The sequence below is a fragment of the Petaurus breviceps genome, unplaced genomic scaffold (genome assembly GCF_028583685.1).
Source record: "Petaurus breviceps papuanus isolate PSGF00001 unplaced genomic scaffold, PetGlider_PUasm1.0 37, whole genome shotgun sequence".
Classification (NCBI taxonomy): Eukaryota; Metazoa; Chordata; class Mammalia; order Diprotodontia; family Petauridae; genus Petaurus; species Petaurus breviceps.
Window position 1 is genome coordinate 20665625 of NW_027186296.1, and position 21320 is coordinate 20686944.

General features: G+C 38.0%; 1 protein-coding gene across 1 annotated transcript in view; it reads left to right on the forward strand.

Annotated features, from left to right (window-relative positions):
- Positions 1-21320, forward strand: part of TMOD2 (tropomodulin 2) — a 58525-nt gene that overhangs the window by 28939 nt on the left and 8266 nt on the right. Inside the window, exons 7-9 of the mRNA XM_069098058.1 lie at positions 1560-1667; positions 2729-2872; positions 12539-12683. Coding sequence (XP_068954159.1) covers positions 1560-1667; positions 2729-2872; positions 12539-12683 — 397 coding nt within the window. The remainder of the gene's footprint in view (positions 1-1559; positions 1668-2728; positions 2873-12538; positions 12684-21320) is intronic.

Below are 21320 nucleotides of genomic sequence, written 5' to 3' on the forward strand. Positions count from 1 at the left end.
ATTTAAAAAAAAAAAAAAAAAGCTGGTGCCTAAGGAAAAATAAGCTTAATTATAGGAAGATGAAATGAGAAATTTTTGTGGCTCTTCTAAAAGGGACTTCTGGGCAATTATAAGGATTTTAGAGGTTGATGGTACTGGTTCTTTATGATACTTAATGTTATGGGAAAATTGATAGGTTCCCTTTTTCTTATTATAGATATGTCATTAGCACCAAACTTAAGACTCATTAAACCCCAGCACCTATCACAGTTCTTTATACACAGTGGGTATAACAGGTGTTTAATAATCTATGTTGCATTTGTAGCCATGTATAAGATCATTTGGGGCTTCACAAATGGAATGGAGAAGAAAAAAAAGAGAAAATGGGGTAGAAGGAGATTTTTCCTTGACTTAAATGAGTAATATTGGGAAGCAAGGAAAGAAGTAAAGAAAATATATTTGTAACAAATAGATTCTAGGGTAATATGCCATCTTAAGCTTCATTTAGAAAACATCTAGGGGTTGCTAGGTGGCACAGTGAATAGAGCACCGGCCCTGGAGTCAGGAGGACCTGAGTTCAAATTCAGACTCAGACACTTAACACTTACTAGCCATGTGACCTTGGGCGAGTCACTTAACCCCAATTTCCCTGCCTTCTCCCCTCCAAAAATTTAAAAAGAAAGAAAGGAAGAAAACATCTAGCTTCTACAAATGAGGAGGCGATACTCCTACCATATTCTAATCCTAGGATGATCAAATACAGAGTTCTGTATTTCTGGACACCATGGTTTACTGTCCAGATAATGATAAGCTAGAGTATGGAGCTGGACAACTAAGATGCCATATGAGGTCCCAATTTTATAGCTTACCCATTCCTAAGTTTGGTATCCAGTTAGTCCTAACTATTTCCTTGGTGATTAAGGGACCTGGGATATATAGCCTGAAGAAGAGAAGATTAAGGAGGGAAATTCTAGTTGCCCTTAAGAACTGGAAGGACTGTTCCATGAAAAAGTGGATGAGACCTGTTCTCCCTGACATCAGAAAACAGAAATAGGAACAGTTTGTGAAAGTTATAAATGAGCAAATTTAGGCTGATATAAGGAAAAAACGCCCAAACAATTAGAGCTATTGAAAGACAGAGTGGGTTTCTCCATAGTAGAGGAAGGCTAGATGCCCATTTATTGTCTATTGTTTTAGAGGGAAATTTTTTTTGGGGGAGGGGGAATGGATAAGGCTAGATGGACACTAGAATCCTTTCCAACCCTAAAATTCAGTAATTTTATAATTATCTGGACTATAAGCTTTGGAAGTGGTAGCTACATATAGGAACCCCCTAACTGGGAAGAAAGGAAGTGATAGGTTATATTTAAGTGATACATGATAGAAAGGATGCATCATTAGGTCAAAGAGTTTATACAGTCTGTCCAAACTAAAAACTTGGTCCTTATGCAGAATGAAGAGTAATAGAGGACAAGTTGACCATTGAAAATGATCCCTTTAGATGAATGGGACCTTTTCTAAGTCAGGAGTCTGTAATTCAGGATGCCTGTCTAATGGCCTTAAATCTCTTCCTATCATAGAATATTCCAATTCCAACCCTGAAGGAGTTTGCAAAGGCTCTGGAGACCAACACTCACGTGAAAAAGTTCAGCTTGGCTGCCACCCGAAGCAATGATCCTGTTGCAATTGTAAGTAATGGTCTTAAAAATGTAACTTGAAAAACCCAGTTCAATAAAAACAAATACAGGGTATCCCAAGAGTCTCAGAGCAAAAGTCTTAAGCAATTACTGCTTATAACTGAACTAAGACTTTTGGGACAACCTGTATAACATCTTTTATCCTAGTAAATATTCCTTATTATTTGGGGGGGGGGGGAAGGAGATGATCAGAGTTAAATGACTAGCCCAGGATCACACAGCTATTAAGTGTCTGAGGTCAGATTTGAACTCAGGTCCTCCTGATTCCAGGGTCCAGGGCTCTATCCACTGTGCCACCTAGCCACCTCCTATTAGGTATTCTTAATACAGGTAAGGGATCCTCTGCACAATAAGTAAACACATATTAGTTATGATCCTATGGGGGAAAAACATTTGAGTTAACTGGATTTCAACTACCAGGAGACATCAAATAACCAGAATTTTTGAATACCTTAGGAGAAAATCATATAGGTAAATCATAAGGAAACTTTGCTGAGCATGGGCACTAAATTCCATAAATAAATCAGTCAACAAATATTTATTAAATGCTTATTATGTGCCAGCTACTAAGCTAAGAACTGTGGATACAGATAGAAACAGAAAGGCCCCGAACTCAAAGAGCTTTTATTCTAATAGAAAAAGACAAGACAGAAAAGAAAGTAGAATGAGTGGGAGGGGAGATAGAGGTAGGTAGCTCTAAAGAGTCTTTAGAATTGGTCTTCCTTGCTGTAAAGAAGCTCTTGTAGGTCAGCAGTGAATGGAGCACCGGCCCTGGAGTCAGGAAGACCTGAGTTCAAATCCAACCTTAGACACTTAACACAAAAAAACTAGCCATGTGACCTTGGGCAAGTCACTTAACCCCAATTACTCTCATTTCCAGACTACTTGAGGTCCTAGAGACTTGTATAGCATTCTATTTGGGGAACAGGTTATTAGGACCCACATTTTTCTTGTTTAACTGATTACCAAACATTTCTGTTCAGTATGCTTAGTGCTTCTGCGAAGAAGCATGCTTCAGATGTGTTCATGGAGTTTCTTCCCTGAATGTTCAGGCTTTTGCAGATATGTTAAAAGTAAACAAGACATTGAAAAGTCTAAATATTGAGTCCAACTTTATCACTGGAACTGGGATTCTGGCACTGGTGGATGCCCTGAAAGAAAATGAGACCCTGACAGAGATCAAGATAGACAACCAGGTAAGTTCAAGCAACTCTTTGTACACTGCACCTGCTTCTGCTATGCTGAGCCTGAGGGCATTGAGGCCCAAAGTAATCCATGCTGTGGGGAGAGAAAACTCACTAGTCTAGGATTAGGGAAGCATTTGGGGAGACAAGGCAAGTAGTGTTGATACCCCGGGTAGTGGGCCACCATTGTTATCATTTTCTCCTAAAGGCAGGGCTCCAGAACAAGGCCAGCCCAACTTCATCCCTGACTTTTCCAATTCTACCCTAAATCAAGAAAGAAAAAGAAAATTGCCACACCCAGGAACTCAGATACCATTTTTTAAAATGCTTCTTTTTCTCATAAAATATTACCAACATATCCAACAGGAATAGACAATGTTCTAGGGTGAGCAAATGCCTAATTTGCAACAGGCCTAATGCAGTCACCCATGCTGACTCCCCCAACCAATTCCTCCATCTATTCCCCTCATTTCCTTCATATGGCTGGCTATAATCATCCTCCTCCACTTCTTGAGGAGGAGAGGATGGATGTTCAAGCAGACTCACAACAGCTATGAAGGTCCCTACCCTAAATTCAGACACTCAGTCAATGAACATTTAACTGCTCGGGATGGAAAGAGAAAAAAAGACAATCCCTGCTTCAATCTGGGGGAGACAGCAAATATGTTCAGACAAGCTATATACAGAAGAAATAGGAAATAATTAACAGAAGGAAGGCACTAGGATTAAGAGATTGGGATTAATTTTTTTTTAATAAAAAAGAGAATAGGTAAAGCAGAATCATCCTTCTTATGTACCTGTTTACATCTCTATGACTAAGATTGGGCCCCTTCACCCCCTCGCCCGATTCCAATTTACTTCCCTAGAATGCCCATGGAACCAATTTCTCAGATTCAATCTGGCCAAATTCAGGACTATGAGCTAGAGACATCCTATGGGTACACTTCTCCCTAGTATTGCTACATTAGTCCACATATAGCCATGTTTTATCTGTTGCTGAGTACCTGGGGCAAAGGTGGAAGGATGGGGGCTATTAAGACTTGTACCAAGAAAGGAGGGTAAGGAAGAGGTAGAGTATCTGGATGTTTAAATGGAACAAGCTGAGAACAATTAAGAAGTAATGAAAAGTTTCCATAGAGGTTTTTTCAAAGCCCTAGAGAAACATTGCTAAGAGACCTGAGACCTGCTTATTTCAAAGTGTGTTTACATTTTTGCTTGTGGTGTGGGTTAGGTCATTTCGAAACCCAATTTCAGAATCCATGCCCCCAAATCCCCACTTCTAGAAGTTCCACCTTCTTAAAAATCTACCTAGTAATCTGAACCCTTGAAAATTCTAATTAGTTTTGGTCTTTGAAAATATGAGCATGCAACCTACTTCAAATCCCTCTCAAGTCACTAACCTTAAGATCATCTGAAGTCACCTTGGAATGGACTTACAAAATTCTTATATTTGACTTCCCTGCTGTACTTCTCTCTTCTTATGACAAGAAGAAGGAAAGAGCATTATTGATTTAACTCAAGAGCTTAGCTTAAGTCAATAGGATGCAGAAATCCAGAATTAGAGCTTGTGCTTCATTATAACTTTGTTCCAAAGGCATAATTGGGAGATGAAACTAATATAGCATGATAAGTAACAGACAAAGGTACCAGAGTGCAGGCCTACTGAGTATCCATTGGTGATGACAGATAAGCAAGAGGTTGTCCATTAAACTCTACTAATTATAATTCCATCAGGTGTCACTTATGAAAAATATAAAATTCAAGGAAGCACATAAAAGATTAGTCAAAATATAATATAATAAAATGGGAATAGCTCTGGTCTGGAGTTGGAGGACCTAGATTAGAATCCCAGCTCTGCAACTTATATGACCCTTGGACAAGTCTTTGCCCATTTCAGAGTCTCCATTTCTTCACCTGCAAAATAAGAGTATTAGACTAGATGATCTTTTAAAAAAGAAACACACAGGTCAGTAGGGAACTCTATTGGAAAGGAAGGGTGTGGTGTGTCCCCCAGGGTGAGAGGTGTCAGGGCAGCTGCAGTGTCTGCCACGTGGCTGCCTCAGGAGCTACTGGCCTGCAGATTGTAGGAGGATCACGCAACTATTCAGAGGGTAATTGTTCTTGCTTTGAACTACTTGGCTCTGGGTCGCTTTCTTGGGCAGTGGTCCTAGAGTGAGAAATGCCAATTTGGCAGTGTGGTGTCTGCAGAGAGGGCACCCTCCTCAGACCTCTGACAACATTTGCAAAAACCTCAGCAATTTGGGACAAAGCTCTCCTCTCTGGAAGCAGAGTTCTAATGTGGCAAAGAGCTCAAAACTCGAGTAACTGACTGGCAATATGATCAAGCAGAGGAAGCACAAGACCATAGAATCCTTTTTTGGGGTCAAAAAGGATCAAAGCATGGAATGAGAGGAAGACAAAAAAGTCAGAACTCCGGCATCAAAAGCTTCCACGAAAAATATGAATTGGTTATGGGCCATGGAGGAGCTCAAGAAGAATTTTGAAAATCAAGTAAGAGAAGTAGAGGAAAAACTGGGAAGAGAAATCAGAATGATGCAAGAAAATCATAAAAAGAGAGTCAACAACCTGACTGAAGAAAATAACACCTGAAAAAATAGACTAACTCAGGGCGGCTAGGTGGCACAGTGAGTAAAGCATCGGCCCCAGAGTCAGGAGGACCCAAGTTCGGTTCCAGCCTCAGACACTTAACACCCGCACAAAAAAACTAGCCATGTAACCTTGGGCAATTAACCCCAATTGCCCTCCAAAAGGCAAAAAAAAAAAAATAGATTAACTCAAATGGCAAAAGAGGCCCAAAAAGCCAGTGAGGAGAAGAATGCCTTTGTAATGGGAATGTAAATTTTAAAGATCTTCCCTGCCCCTAGGCTAAAGTGCACCTGGAGCCTGGGGTGGGAGGCTTGTTTTTCAGTTGATACTTCTTGATTGGCCAGTGAATCAATAAGATTATTACATTCTCTGAGCCAGGAGAAGGCTATATAAGCCCTGATGTGTAGCTTTGTTTTGGGGCTCACTTTGAGAAGTGCTCTGTGATTTGATCTGGATTCTGGGAAGCTGTTGTCCAGAGGCCCCTGGCTTTGAAAAACCCAGATGTTGAAACCCAGATGTTGATTTGGTATGGATGTAATGGTTGGACAGTTTGGAAAGCTGTCTACTTGATCTGTTTCTGTCTTGATAATTCTGCCTGTATACTTTGAAGTTCAGGGTGCTGACCTTTTTCCCCTGAACTAGGTAAACGATACATATTTGACTGATGAAGTAAGCTTATTAGCCCATTTTGAGTTGCTTTCCTTTATCAAAGCAGATCCAAGAACCTGTGGTGGCAGCGACCCTGGGAACGCTTGGGGTGCTTGCTGCTACAGCCTTATAAAGCCAAATTTTCCAGATGGAAAAGGAATTTCAAAAACTCACTGAAGAAAATAATTCCTTGAAAATTAGATTGGAGTAAATGGAAGCTAATGACATTATGAGAAATCAAGATACTATAAAACAGATCCAAACAAATTTAAAAAATAGAAGGCAATGTGAAATATCTCATTGAAAAAACCACTGACCTGGAAAATAGATCCAGGAGAGATAATTTTAAAATAATTGGGCTACCTGAAAGCCATGATCAAAAAAAGAACTTAGAAATCATCCTTCAAGAAATTATCAAGGAAAATTGCCCTGATATTTTAGAACCAGAGGGCAAAATAGAAATGGAAAGAATTCACTGATCACCTCTTGAAAAAGATCCCAAAAAGAAAACTCCTAGGAATATTATAGCCAAATTCCAGAGTTCCCAGGTCAAGGAAGCAGCCAGGAAGAAGCAGTTTGAGTATTATGGAAACACAATCAGGATAACACAAGATCTAGAAGCTACATTAAGGGATGTAAGGGCTTGGAATATGATATTCTGGAGGTCAAAGGAGCTAGGATTAAAACCAAGAATCACCTACCCAGCAAAACTGAGTATCATGTTTCAGGGGAAAATATGGTCATTCAATGAAATAGAGTACTTTCAAGCATTCTTGATGATAAAACCAGAGTTGAATAGAAAATTTGACTTTCAAATACAATATGCATGAGAAGGTAAACAGGAAAAAGAAATCATAAGGAACTTATTAAAATTGAACTATTGGGGGGGGGGAGCGGAATCAAGATGGTGGAGTAGAAACAGGACTTCTCAGACTCCCACCACCTCCAATTCATGTAAAAGGTAAATCTGAACAAACTTTGGAGCTACAGAACCTAAAAAATGACACAAAGAAGCTAATCTCCTGCTGAGGACAGTCCAGCAGGCTGTCAGGGAGCAGCCAGCACAGCACTCTGGGAGCTGACCCCAGCCCCACAAGAGCTGGAGGTTTTAGCCCCAGGGCAGGCCTGACCAGCCACTGGCTTTACAGACTTCAGATCACCAGCAGCTATGGCGGTTTCCAGAATTATCAACACATAGATGCTAAGGAAAAAGTGAGAAGTCAGTGTAGTGTGGACTTTGGGATTCAGTAATTCAGGAGTGCTTTGGCCTTTATCCCCTGGAGGGAGAAGTCACTGAGCCACTGCCAAGTGGCAGCTTCAGCTCCTGGCCTTCAGACTGTAGGGGAACCAAGCGACCAATCACTCTTGCTTTAACGTGCTTGGATCTGGATTGTGGTCTAGGGGGGGAGGTCCTGAGGTGTGTGACCAGCTTGCCAAAGCATGTGGAGGCTTCAGAGAGGGCACCCAACTAATACCTTCGGCAGCTGAGAAAACCCCAGTGTTTAGTACAAAGCTCCCCTGTCTGGTAGCAGAGTCCTACTGTGGCAAAAAGCCCAAAAGTCAAGTAATTGAGTGGCAACATGAGTAAACGAGGGAAGCAAAGCAAACAGAGGAATCCAACATTAGACTCCTATTTTGGGGACAAAAAGGATCAAAGCATGGAATGGAAGGAAGACAGTAAAGTTAGAACTCCTGTACCAAAAGCTTCTAAAGGCTGGTTATAGGCCATAGAGGAGCTTAAAAAGGATTTTGAAAATCAAATAAGAGAAGTGGAGGAAAAATCGGGAAGAGAAATGAGAAAGATGCAGGAAAATTATGAAATGAGAGTCAAAATTGAACTATTTACATTTCTGCATGGTAAAATGATAATTGTAACTCATGAGACTTTTCTCAGTATGAGAATAGTTGAAGGGAATATATATAAATATATATGTATACATACATATATATGTTTATATAGGAGGGTATATGTGCATATAAATTCATATGTGAGTGTGTATATATGTGTACATGTATAGATGGACAGAGGGCAAGGGATCAGTTGAATGGGAAGGGATGATATCTAAAAAATAAAATTAATAGTTGAGAGAGGAATATAATGAGAGGAGATAGGGAGAGATAGAATAGGGTAAATTACCTCATATAAAAGAGGCAAGAGAAAACTGTTACAATGGAGGGGAAGAACAGGAAGGCAAAAGGGAATGGGTCAACCTTAGTCTCATTGAATTTGGTTTAAGGAGGGAATAACATACACGCTCAATTGGGTATTTTACCCTACAGGAAAGTAGGGGGGAAGGGGATAAGAGGGGGGATGACAGATGGGAGGACAGATTGGGGGGGAGGGTAGTTAGAAGCACACACTTTTGAAAAGGGACAAGGTCAAAGAAGAAAATAGAATAAGTGGGGGGTGGGATAGGACGGAAGGAAATATAATCATTCTTTCACAATATATCTACCATGGAAATGTTTTGTGTAACTTCACATGTTTAACCTATATTGAATCACTTCTCCTCCCAGTAGGGATGGGTGACTAGGGAAGAAGGGAAAGAATCTAGAAATCAAAGTTTTAAAATCAAATTTTTTTTTCATGCAACTGGGAAATAAGATATACAGGCACTAGGATACAGAAATCCACCTTGTCCTACTAGAAAGTCGGAGGGGGCATGGGGAGGATATAAGAGAGAGCAGATTGGGAGAAGGGGCAGGTATTCAGTAGGATTGCTATTTTGGGGTGGGGTAAGGGGGAAAGATGGGGAGAAAATTTGTAACTCAAAATCTTGTGGAAATGAATGTTGAAAATGAAAAATAAACAAATTAAACCAAAAAAATGTTAAAAATAAAAAAGAAACACACATTCATTAATTGATTAATGTATTGATTTAGCTAAGCATTTTACAAATATTTATCTCATTTGATCTTTACAACAACCCAGGGAGGTAAGTGTTATTAGCCTCACTTTACAATTGAGGAAACTGAGGCTGACAGCAAATAAGTGATTTAGCCAGAATCATCCAACTAGTCAGTGTCTGAGACTGGATTTGAACTCAGGTCTTTCTGATTTCACGCCCATCACTTTATCCCATGATTCCATGAAATGGCTTGCATGTAAATTTAAGGGTAGGAGGTGGGACCCTTCTAAAAAAATGAGTTTACCTTCATATTAAACTTTCTGGTTTACTCACAATAGCCCTGTGAAGTAAGTAATGCAAGTATTATTATAACCCCCATTTTATAGATGAGAAAACTGAAGCTCAAATTAAATTAATTGCCTGTTGTCGATTAAATGGCAGAGCCAAGAATATAGAACCAAGGGGAGAAAGGACTATGTGTTATGATAAAATCTCATTTTAATAATCCCCCAAAAAACTTCCAAACAAAATACTTTTGATAGGAAAGTCCCAGTAATTTTTATGTAAATTGTGTAAATTAAGAGGCAGACTGATTCCCCCAACCCAAACTTGGAATCAGAAAATCTAGATGTATGTCTCAGTCCCTGCCTCTTATTAGCTGTTTGGTCTTGGTCAGGCCACATACCCTCTCTGAGACTCAGTTTCCTTAAATAATAATAATAATAATACCTGTCCTGACTACCTCACAGTGTTGTTGGGAAAATCAAATGATATAATGGATGTGAAAATGTTTATTAAACTTTATGGCACTGTAGATACAGAAAGTGGCATATTGCCCAATTGGAATATTCAGGTCAGTGGCAGTGGATTTGCGTAGAAGAGCAGTAATGTAATCCTAGTGTTCATGACCTAAATTATTTAACACTGTCCTCCTCATAAAACAGTAATCCTGTAGATAAAAAATATGAGCAAATAAACAAAGCTTTGAAAAAAGTTGGTAGAAAAGTATTTGCACTACAAAGGGAAAGTGGATACATGGCGGGGGGGCACAACTTTTTCAGACTAGAAAAAAAATTTATGGATCTAGAAAGTTGTGAGGGTCTTTTCATTTTTAGTGAGTAGTCATTTTTTTATAGAGTAATATCTCCATCTTGTGGTGTTTTTAAAAACTGCTTCTAGAACTCAAGCAACGTGGGAAAAATTTAAGTACATATAAATTTAAACAAACCAAGTAATCCTTAGTTGCTAGAGGAGAGGAATGGAGTTGTAATGACTTACACACGCATGCACATACATACATACACACAGATCTCTAGACAGGCCCTTTATTATTTGTTTCACAGTTTTTAAAAAGTAGCCTTTAACCCTTAAAAAACTTTTAAAAAAAAGTTTTTAAAAACTGCTGTTTTTAACTTCCTCCCTCTAATTCATCACTAAGTACCTTGTATCTCCATATTAAAAATGTTTCCCCTTAATTTAATCCAAAAAAATGCTCACAATTTTTTTAAAAGTTGAGGAATTACTATGATGTCCAATTAAGTAATTCATTTGGACTTGCAACCAATTGTGACAAGCAATCAGAAAATAATCAGAGTATAATTGTGTCCTTCAGTTTATGTATTATCCAAACCAAATGCACTTATTATACACCTACTCTGTGCAACATAAGTCCTGGACCTACAAAGACAAAATGAAAACTAATCTCTGCCTTCAAGAAGCTTTCCTTGTACTAGGAAATACAACATGTAAATTGCTAGAGAAATACAAAATCATTTGAGGGAAAGATCAATAACTATGAAGGAGAATCAATTGGGGCAGCTAGATGCCACAGTGAATAGAGCACCAGCCCTGGAGTCAGGAGGACCTGAGTTCAAATCTGGCCTCAGACACTTAACATTTATTAGCTGTGTGACCTTGGGCAAGTCACTTAACTCCAATTGCCCTGCCTTTCCCCCTCCAAAAAGACAAAAAAAAAAAAAAGGAGAATCAGTAGGCATCTTGGAGTGTTGGACTGGAGTCAGTAACACCTGAATTCAAATCTGTCCTCAGATACTAGCTAGTTATATGACCTTGGGCAATTCACTTCACTTGTCTGCCTCCATTTCCTTATCTGTAAAATGAGAAGAAAAATAGCATCTACGTTCCAAGGTTGTCATGACGATAAAATGAGATGATATTTGTAAAGCACTTTGCAAACCTTAACATGTCATGTAAATGCTATTATTGTTGTTGTTATCAGAAGCTAATTATATGAGCAATTGATATTATTATTATTACCTGAATTGGACATTGAAGAAAGCTAGGGCTTCTAGAAGGCAAAGGTAAGAGGATATCGAGTTCTAGGCATGGAGGACACCCTGTACAAAGCCACAGAAGTAGAAGTTGTAACACTGAATTTGGGGAAAGTAGGCCAATCTGGATGGAATGTAGAGTATGTGAAAGGGAGGAATGTTCAATAAGCATGAATAGGTAGGTTGAAGCTAGATCGTGAATGGCTTTAAATGCCAAGCAGAGAAGTTCATATTTTTCTCTTGAGGCAATAGGGGCCTCTGGACATTCCTGAGTCTAGGTGACATAGTCAAACTTGTACTTTAGGAAGAGGCCAAACTAATTAGTGGAATTTAATATTATTGATTTTTCCAGTTTGCACTCCTGGGAGACACATTCAATGATTATTTTAGTTAATTTATAGTCATTTAATTTTTGAAAACTTCAATTGATTATTCATAATAAAACAGAAAGATCTTTTAAAATATTATATATTTATTTTTAGTTTTCATCATTCATTTCCACAATATTTTGAGTTACAAATTTTCTCCCCATCTTTCCCCTATCCCCCACCCCCAATATAGTGAGCCTACTGAATACCCCTTCTCCTAATCTGTTCTCTCTTATGTCCTCCCCCATTCCCCACCAACTTTCTAGGAGGGCAAGATGGATGTCTATACCCCAGTGCCTTTATGTCTTATTTCCCAGTTGCATGTAAAAAAAGCAATTTTTTTAAACCATTAAAGCAGAAAAATCTTAGTGGACATATGGTCTAACCTCATCATTCTGCCAAAAGGTGAGGCAATTTGCTGAAGGTCACATGATTAGATTAGTGCCAAAACAAGCATTAGACCTGAGATCTCCTTTCTCCAAGGCCAAAGCTCCTTTCGTTACACCCTGCTGCCTTCCTTACAAACATTCAGTAGAATACGAGAAGCACCAAATATTGGCCTTGGTTTTAATTATCTTCCCATTTCTCTTTTTCCTTCTTCATAAATGATTTCCTCAGTTTCTTCAATCTGGAAAGATTAGGAGGTCAGGTAGTAAGCACATGATAACTGATCTTCATTGGTAAACTTGCTACGTATGAGAATCTAAAGCAGAGTCTTCTTCAGCTGGGTAAACTGTTACAAATAAACTGATTTTTTTGCCTATATCCTTTTGAAAGTTAAAATATACTTTTTTCATTAAGTTTGCCAGAGATTTGAATTATATCTTATGAAAGTAAATATTTCCCTTTCTTTCTTGTTATGTCTTCTCTGTGCATGTATGTATGTATGTTTGTGTATGTCTGTTTACAAACCAGAGACAGCAATTGGGAACAGCTGTAGAAATGGAAATTGCCCAGATGCTTGAGGAGAACTCAATTATTCTCAAGTTTGGATACCAGTTTACAAAACAAGGGCCAAGAACCAGGGTAGCAGCTGCTATCACAAAGAATAATGATCTAGGTAAAATACCATACTTTTAACAATGAGTATTGTGTTGCTTTTTAGATGCTTTGCATTTAATGGATGATAGGATGTTAAAAACTACAAGAGCATGGTGGCCATTTTTAGATAATTGTGTCCTTTACATTTCAGATACATAATTTAATAGATAACCATTTCTATTAACCTCAGAGTCATTTAGTAGTACTTCACCAAATTCATCGCTAACGGAATCATCCTAATACTCAATGTTTACAGTTTAATTAAACTCAAGTGTTCTTAGTTTGGGGTCCATGAACTTGTTTTGTTTTTTTCTAATATTTTTTATAACTGTATTTCAATATTATTGATTTCCAATGTAATCTAATGGAGTGTATTATATTATTTGGAGAAGGGGTCCATAGGCTTCCCCGGACTGACAAAGGGGTCTAGGACACAAGAAAGGCTTAGAATTCCTGCCTTAAACCATTCCATCAAAATAAGAATTTAATCTCCTCTTACCAAATAACCTTTGTTTTTTGTTGTATCTTCTTTTTTAAAAAATAATATGTGTGGGGCAGCTAGGTGGCACAGTGAGTACAGCACTGGCCCTGGAGTCAGGAGGACCTAGGTTTGGATCCGGCCTCAGACACTTAACACACACACACACACACACACACACACACACACACACACACAAACTAGCCGTATGACCTTGGGCAAGTCACTTAACTCCAATTGCCCTATCCTTCCCCCTTCCAAAAAGCAAAATAATAATAATAATAATAGGTGTTTAATAAATGTTTATTGAATCAAATTGAATGCATTAACATATATACATAGTCCTTGGCTATCTGTGCCAGTGTAGGGGAACAGGAAGTTATTCCCTAAATCACTTACATTTGACTTTTAGTACTCCTATTTGTTCTTACATTTGAATAGCAGTGTATCTGATCTGGGGAAGTGACAGAATATCCAACAAAATAAATTCACTGTGAAGACCCAACTCAGAAGTATCTAAAAAAGTACTGAGATCCTCCAAGCGGTCACCCTACTTACCTTTCTTCTGTTCTCCATTTAATGCTGGGGATGGATAGCACTGCTTTGATGCTAATAAGCACTGGCTAGAATATTCTTACTCTCTTTTTTTCCTTTAATCTTGCTAACCCGCTGAAACATGTCTTTTATAAATTGGTGAGGTAATTTATTTTTTTGTTTAAGAAGAGACAACTTCAAAACTAGGTCTTCTTATCTTTTGATAGTCTTTGAAATATAATTTTAAAAAATAGATTAAAAATCAAAAGAGTTATTTAAAACAGAGTGTTTAATACCATAACGAAGTTAGAAGAAAACAGTAGTAAATGTAAACATAGTAAAGAAAAAGAGTTCATTGGGTTATGAATTTTGCTCCTGATCCATGAAATTTTAGAGAATCAAAAAGCTGCTAACATGTAAGTTAAAGTCAGTTTTAGATCAGTCATAAGATCTAGGGTTCCCTGTATTCTCCCTGATAATTTTTTAAAGGAAATAATGGGAAAGTTGCAAACATGTTCGAATTTTAACTTCATAGTTCCTGATGTGTTTACATGAAAATCTGGAGAGGGAAGGAAAAGTGAAATAGTACCTGTTATGAGCCAGGTACCATTCTAAGTACTTTTACAAATATTATCTCATTTGATCCTTTCAACAACCCTGTGAAATACTATTATCATCTGCATTTTACAGTTGAGGAAACTGAGGTAGGCAGCAGGTAAGTGACTTGCCCAGGGCTGCACAGCTAATGAACATATAAGACTGAATTGAAACTCAGGTCTTCCTGACCCAAACCCAGAATTGTAGTTACTGTGCTACCAACTGCCTCAAGTAATTACAGATCAATTCTTTTTCTTAAGTGTATAAATGTATTTATCAGAGTTCATCATTCTCTCAGTGGGAACAAGACTTCCAGGTCTACTAGAAGTAAAAAATCAACCAAACTTTTTTTTTTTTGTGGGGACAAATGTTTTACAGTTTAATGAATCTTATTTAATTAATTTAATTAATTTATTTAATTAATTTAATTTATTTAATTAATTTAATTAATCAAATCTTATTGAGTCTTACAGGCTAAGATTTCTGACAGCAGTTTTAATATAGCCTTATAAAACAATGAATTTCATCAGCAAGAAATTGCCCTTTCCCAATGTTTATTCTCCAGTCTTTTTATTGTACTGCCTGAAACCATTTTTTGTTCGTTTTTAACAGTTTAGTGGTTGGGGTTTTTTAACTAGCCTTTTCTCTCTTCTCCCTACTTCAAGAAGCTATACCACACAGTAAATTAATTCAGTAACAACCCCTGCAATTGCCAGGTCTCTCTGAAAGTCTTTATTTATTTTTCTAAGGGTTTATTTGACTTTTTTTTTAAAGCAAAATTTTGTTAGTTCTTGTTGTTATTTTTCATTTTAGACTGCACTTTCCTTTGTTCCATGTAAATGTTTGTGGAGGTTTGAATGATCCTTGAAATGTTTGACTTTCACAACAGTCACCACAATAACTCTAGCATTCTTAGAAGTGTGCTCTTTAAGAACTGTAACTTTTCCACTTTTCCTTGGACTAACATCTATTATTATTATTTTGCTTTTTGGAAGGGGAAGACAGGGTAATTGGGGTTAAGTGACTTGGCCAAGGTCACATGGCTTAGTAAGTGTTAAGTGTCCAAGGTGGGATTTGAACTCAGGCCCCCCTGACTCTAGTGCCTGTGCTCTATTCACTGCACCACCTAGCCTCCCCCACATCTATTTTTTTTTAAACCACAGAATTAAAAACTGGACTAAAAAGAGCTGCCACACTTGTGTGTGTGCCACCAAATTTATAGCACTCTGCTGATGAAAAACTAACAAAAATCAAGAAATCAGCTCAGGCAGGTTTCATGTGACCAAGACCAGAGGTTCTGAGTAGGTCTACTTTCATAATAGCACACTTGCATGACCATTGCTATTACAAAATGAAAACAGTTAGAAATCATTGCTTGTCCCAAGTATATCATGATCAACTCAAATGTTGCTTTGCTGTCTCTTCAAAAATCTCAAAGAAAATGATGGTATTGTTGATGAAAAGGCATCATAAGGGAACAGTCAGGTTCTTGTAAACAATATTTTACAGTACACCATATCTTTACAGTCACACAATTACCTGAACAGTGTAAAGAATACCAGGTCCCATTGGACTCTAAAGAAACATTTGAAATGCTAGAGCAAAAATATTGCCTTAAATACTTCAACAATATGTCTCACATTCATTGGAAGTAATGCAAGATTCCTTCACAGAATCACAGAATTTGAGAGCTGAATGAGATCTCAGTGGCTGCCTAGTCCAAACAATACCCCAATATAACATACCTAACAAATGGTCATCTAACATCTATTTTAAGAGCCCTCAGAGAAGGGTAACCCACTACCTCTCAAGACAGATCATTTCACTTTTGGGCAGTTCTAATTAGGACATTTTTTTCCTGATCTCAAAGCTACAGATACCTCTTTGCTACTTCCACTCAAAGCTTCTGGTTCTGTTTGTGGGGGCAAACAGAGTAAAGTTAGTCCTTTAATGTAGCAGCCCTCCAACTCTTGAAGAAAACTATCTCCCGTGGGGGCAGCTAGGTGACGCAGTGAATAAAGCACTGGCCCTGGAGTCAGGAGGACCTGAGTTCAGATCAGGCCTCAGACACTTGACACACTTTCTAGCTGTGTGACCTTGGGCAAGTCACTTAATCCCAATTGACTGGCCTTCCCACCCCCTAAAAAAGCCTATCTCCCAGTGTTCTCTTCTCCAGGTTATACATACCCAGTCCCTTCAACCAGTCCTCAAATGACAGGTTTTTCATCATGCTGGTTGCCCTCCTCTGGATGCTCTCTACCCTATCAAAGTCCTTAAATTAAGGAGCCTAGAACTGCACACAATATTCTATATGTGGTCTTACTAGGGTAGAAGATAGAAATACTCTCACCTCCTTATTCCTGGAAGTTATGCCTCTCATAATTCAGCCCCAAATCACTTCATATTTTTGGCTGCTATATTATACTGTTTGCAGTCCACTAAAACACCCAGAACTTTTTCAGACAAATTGCTATCTAACCAATGCTTCTTCCATTCTGTACTTATGAAGCTGACTTTTTGAGCCCAAGTATAAGGCTTTATATTTATTGTTACTGAGTTTTTTCTCATTAGATTCAGTCTAATAATCTGGTTTGTCAAGACCTTTTTGGATCCTGGCCCTGTTATCTAGTGTGTTAGCTAGATAACTTTGTATCATCTGCAAATATGATGAAAAAAAAATATATATATATACACACACATACCTCTATCCAAGTCATTGATAAAAATGTTAAGCAACCCAGGATTAAGCACAGATCCCTGGAGCACTCCCCTGGAGACCTTCTAGGTTGTCATTGAACCATTAACAATTACTCTTTAAATCTGGCTATTCAACCATTCTGTTGCAAGACCCACTGATGGATAACTGACATGTTCCATTGGGGGAAGGGGACAGGGAGATAAAGCACTTATATAGTTCCTACTACATGCTAGCCACTATGCTAAATGCTTTACAAATATCATCCTCATTTGATCCTCACAATAACCCTGAGAGGTAGGTGTTGTTATTATGTACATTTTACAGCTGCAGAAACTGAGGCAAACAGTTTAACTGACTGGCCCCTGGTCGTATAGCTAGTAAATGTCTGAGGCCATATTTGATCTCAGGTCTTCCTGACTCTAGACCCAGCTCTCTATCCACTGCACCATGCCCACCTGTCTCCACTGGTATACAGTGGAGGCAATGTCAAGGGATCTAGAAGAGCTTAGGTGGACCCCTTGTGGAAGATATATATGGGGACATGGGCAAGTGCTGCATGGGGTCATTACCATTGGAGAGAGTCTCCACATTGATGAGATTACAAATGAACTGAAGTATCAGAGAATTCAAAAACCAATAGTGTAGTATCTTTGTGAAACAGAGAAGTTGAATCCATGACCATAGTGAGTGGTGAAGGCAGAGTAGTGCTTCCAGAAATTATCTGACAACATGGTAGGCAGGAGAGAGAAATGGTTTTCTATCTGAATGAACTGCCATTAAAGGTGCCCTAATTGTGGTGACTGGAAAATACTCACCAGGATAACAAAAATTATCACAATAAGAAAACACTTATTTGTCAAGTTTGAATTAAACTTAATGATTGAAAGCAAAAGATTGTTGATTAACAATTCCATTCTTCTTTTAATATGTATTGTCCAAAGCCCAACCACAAAACTTGAGGCAATTTTTTTCATGTAAGACATTTTGAAACCTAGCCTCTCTCTAAGTAGATGCATTTTTATAGCTATAGTTGAATTCAAAGAGTGAAATAGCATGTCCCAGTTGAATCTCACAGTAGGTAATTTTGACCTTAGTTGGACTTTTGCAGCAGATTTTCAAGGTGAAGGTGTGTTCTTTGTACCCTTGAATACAACTGACCAACTACAGTTTAGAAAGAAAAGATAAATTGAGGCAAAACTGACTAGCACAGTTCCTCAAAAGATTCTGAATGATGGTACTTAGGACTTGAAATTCTTTACTTAATTTTTTTAGTGGCCTGCCCTTTATCACAAAGAAACAGTAGAAATAGCAACCTTGGTGTGGACTGACTCTGGCTCCCTTAAGGGAAGCAGTCTGGTAAAGTAAAAAAGTGTTGGACTTAGAAACAGAGGATCCAGGTTCAAATTCAGACTATTTCACTTATTATTTTTGTGACCTTAGGTGAGTCATTTTAACCTCTCTGGACCTCAGTTTTTATAATAAAATAAGTGAGGCTGGACTTGGCCTCTTAAGGATCCTTCCAGGGGTCCTAGGTCTATGATAGAGTCAGAAAAATTGCTATGAATGGAAATGACATTCCCTAATGGAACTCCAAGTCAGACTGGTCTTAGCTTCAAATCTAGCTTGTGTCAGGAGTTGAACCATTCCTACAGAGGAAATATCAATTGGTGTAATCAGTAATAGACCGAAGATGTACCCATTAACTTTCACCAGAAGATATGACCCTACCTTGAAGTGTGATATATACCCAGGAAACACAGAACTTATCATTCCTAAATAATAAATGGCAGTGTAGATATGTTACCTATACTGCATGGATCTGTCTGCACTAAAGATTTATCACTACAAATTATTTGAGAGCTCTACTAGATTTTTTTTGGGGGGGTGGTATTTTGTTTGTTTTTCAGAAAATTAGATAAAGAATTTACAGAGGCAATAGTGGCTTTGAAGAAAGTAAACAGCCTGAATTAGCCGGGTTATATGCAATCCGAAATTGCTAGGGACAGTACATGTAAGATACAGATTTCAGTAGGGAAGCAAAGAAAGCCTTTTATGCTTTCAGTAAAATCACAGCAGCTTGGGGACTTTAAAAGTATTATGCAATTTTACAAGTGCTATGCATCCCTTCCCTTCTTCAGTCAGTCCTGGTCTAGCTTATGTTTAATCTTCAGTTCTCTATTTATTTGAGAAATGAAGCCTTTATCAGAAACACTGACTATAAAAATTGTTTCCCAGCTTTCCACTTTACTTCTAATCTTGGTTGTATTGGTTTTGTTTGTGCAAAAACTTTTAAAATTTAATGTAATCAAAATTATCCTTTTTGCATTTCATAATGTTCTCTGTCTCTTGCTTGGTCTTACATTCTTCCCTTCTCCATAGATCTGTCAAACTATTCCATTCTCTCCTAATTTGCTTATGGTATCATCCCTTGTGTCTACATCATGTCCCCATTTCAACCTTATCTTAGTAGAGGGTGTGAGTATAGTTAATCTTCAGTACCTGCCCAAGATACGTGTCCTGATTTCCTGACTCAGTGAATTGTCTATACATCTGCTTGCAATGGTATGAGAAGTATCTTACATGCTTCATCTGTTTGGTTTTTCCTGTGTGGACTACTAGACTCATCTCTTCTGAGCAGCTGCAGATTTCACTGAGGAAACCACATAGTACCTTAGAGTTAAATGCAATCAACCCAGTGTTATCTGAAAGCAGAATTATCTGCTGGACTTTAGCATCTAGGAAATCTTTCTTCCTTTTATGGATTGTGTACAAAACACCCTCTACAACAGAGGTTTCAAACTCAGGCCTGATCTGACTCCCAAGTTCCACCAAACCGGATTAAAATGAAATTGAGCAATGAGTAACAACATTAAGAAAAATGTAATACAACTTAGATAATGTTAATTTATGATTTCCTAAGTCACTTTGCCTCCCCCATCTGTTTCTATTTCAGTTTGACACCATAGGCAGACATATTTGGTGTCCTGGTTTTTTGTTTTATTTAATACACATATCAATGAATAATTAAATTATCTCTAGGATTCTGTCCCTTAAGTAACCCTTTGTATGATGGTAAAACATACATAGGAATACTTTGTTGGAGGAAAGTCTTTAAAGTTGTATTTTGCTCTATTGAGTCAAATGCTTTTAAAAAAACCAAGCTTGATTTTCAGAAGATTACTAATAAAGATTCAGGGGCCCTGTGACAGTAATTTGATATGTAACCCTTAAAACTGGTGCCTGGTGATAGGTCTTCTAGGTAATTGCAGTAAGGCAAAGAGTTATTAATATCCTGATTTCTCTCTTGCACTTTCCATTTCAAGAACTTAAATATAACATCTACATTAGGAGTTCTTAACCTTTTGGGGGGAGCAGGGTGTGTCATGGATCCCTTTGGTAGCCTGGTGAAGCCTATAGATGGACCCCTTCCCAGAATGTTTTTATTTTTTTTGCTTTATGGAGGGCAATTGGGGTTAAGCAACTTGCCCAAGGTCACATGGCTAGTTTTTTTGTGTGTGTTAAGTGTCTGAGGCTGGATTTGAACTCAGGTCCTTCTGGCCCCAGGGCCCGTGCTCTATTCACTGTGCCACCTAGCCCCCCAGAATGTTTTTAAATGCATAAAATGCATAGGATAACAAAGGTAATCAATTATATTGAATTAGTTCACAGACCTCAGATTCAGGTGCTTAATAAATGTTTATTGACTTGACTAGATACTCAATATTACGTATTCTGATGGTCATAAGTACAAAATGCTACTTTTATCAATCTTGTGTTGGGTAAGAGAGCTTTCACTATATAGCTTATCTTAATTATGTACTAGTAGGGTGTCAGAATTGTGTTTTAGCCTTGATCTATGTTCTTGGAGCTGAGAGAATCACTTTGTTAACAACTCCTTAGTTGACATAATGACTGTAGCCCAGTAAGAGTGAAGAGGTAAAAAAAAAAAATGTTGCAGTTTCTCTGGATGATCAGAATCACTTATCGGGAAAAGACATTTTAAAATTCAAAGTAATGAAATTTGATTAGTTGCTTGGACAGAAAATTTAAAATGAAAAGAGGGAAGCTTAGCTAGTGTTCTCATAGTCTCAGAGATATGACATCCTTTCCCTGTGTTGAAGTGGAGAGCAAGGAGAAATTGAGTCGGAAGTAGTGTGGAGAAGCTAGACCTTCCTTCTGGCTCCTCCTGAATGGAAATATGGTATGGAACATTCTGCATTGCCAGAATTCAAATGCAAATACCAAAATGCATCCCAAGCCCATTTAAAAAAAAAACTGTTCAGATGATACTCCTCTCACCCATAGATGCAGATAATTGAGAATTCTTTTTTTTTTTTTTTTTTTTTTTT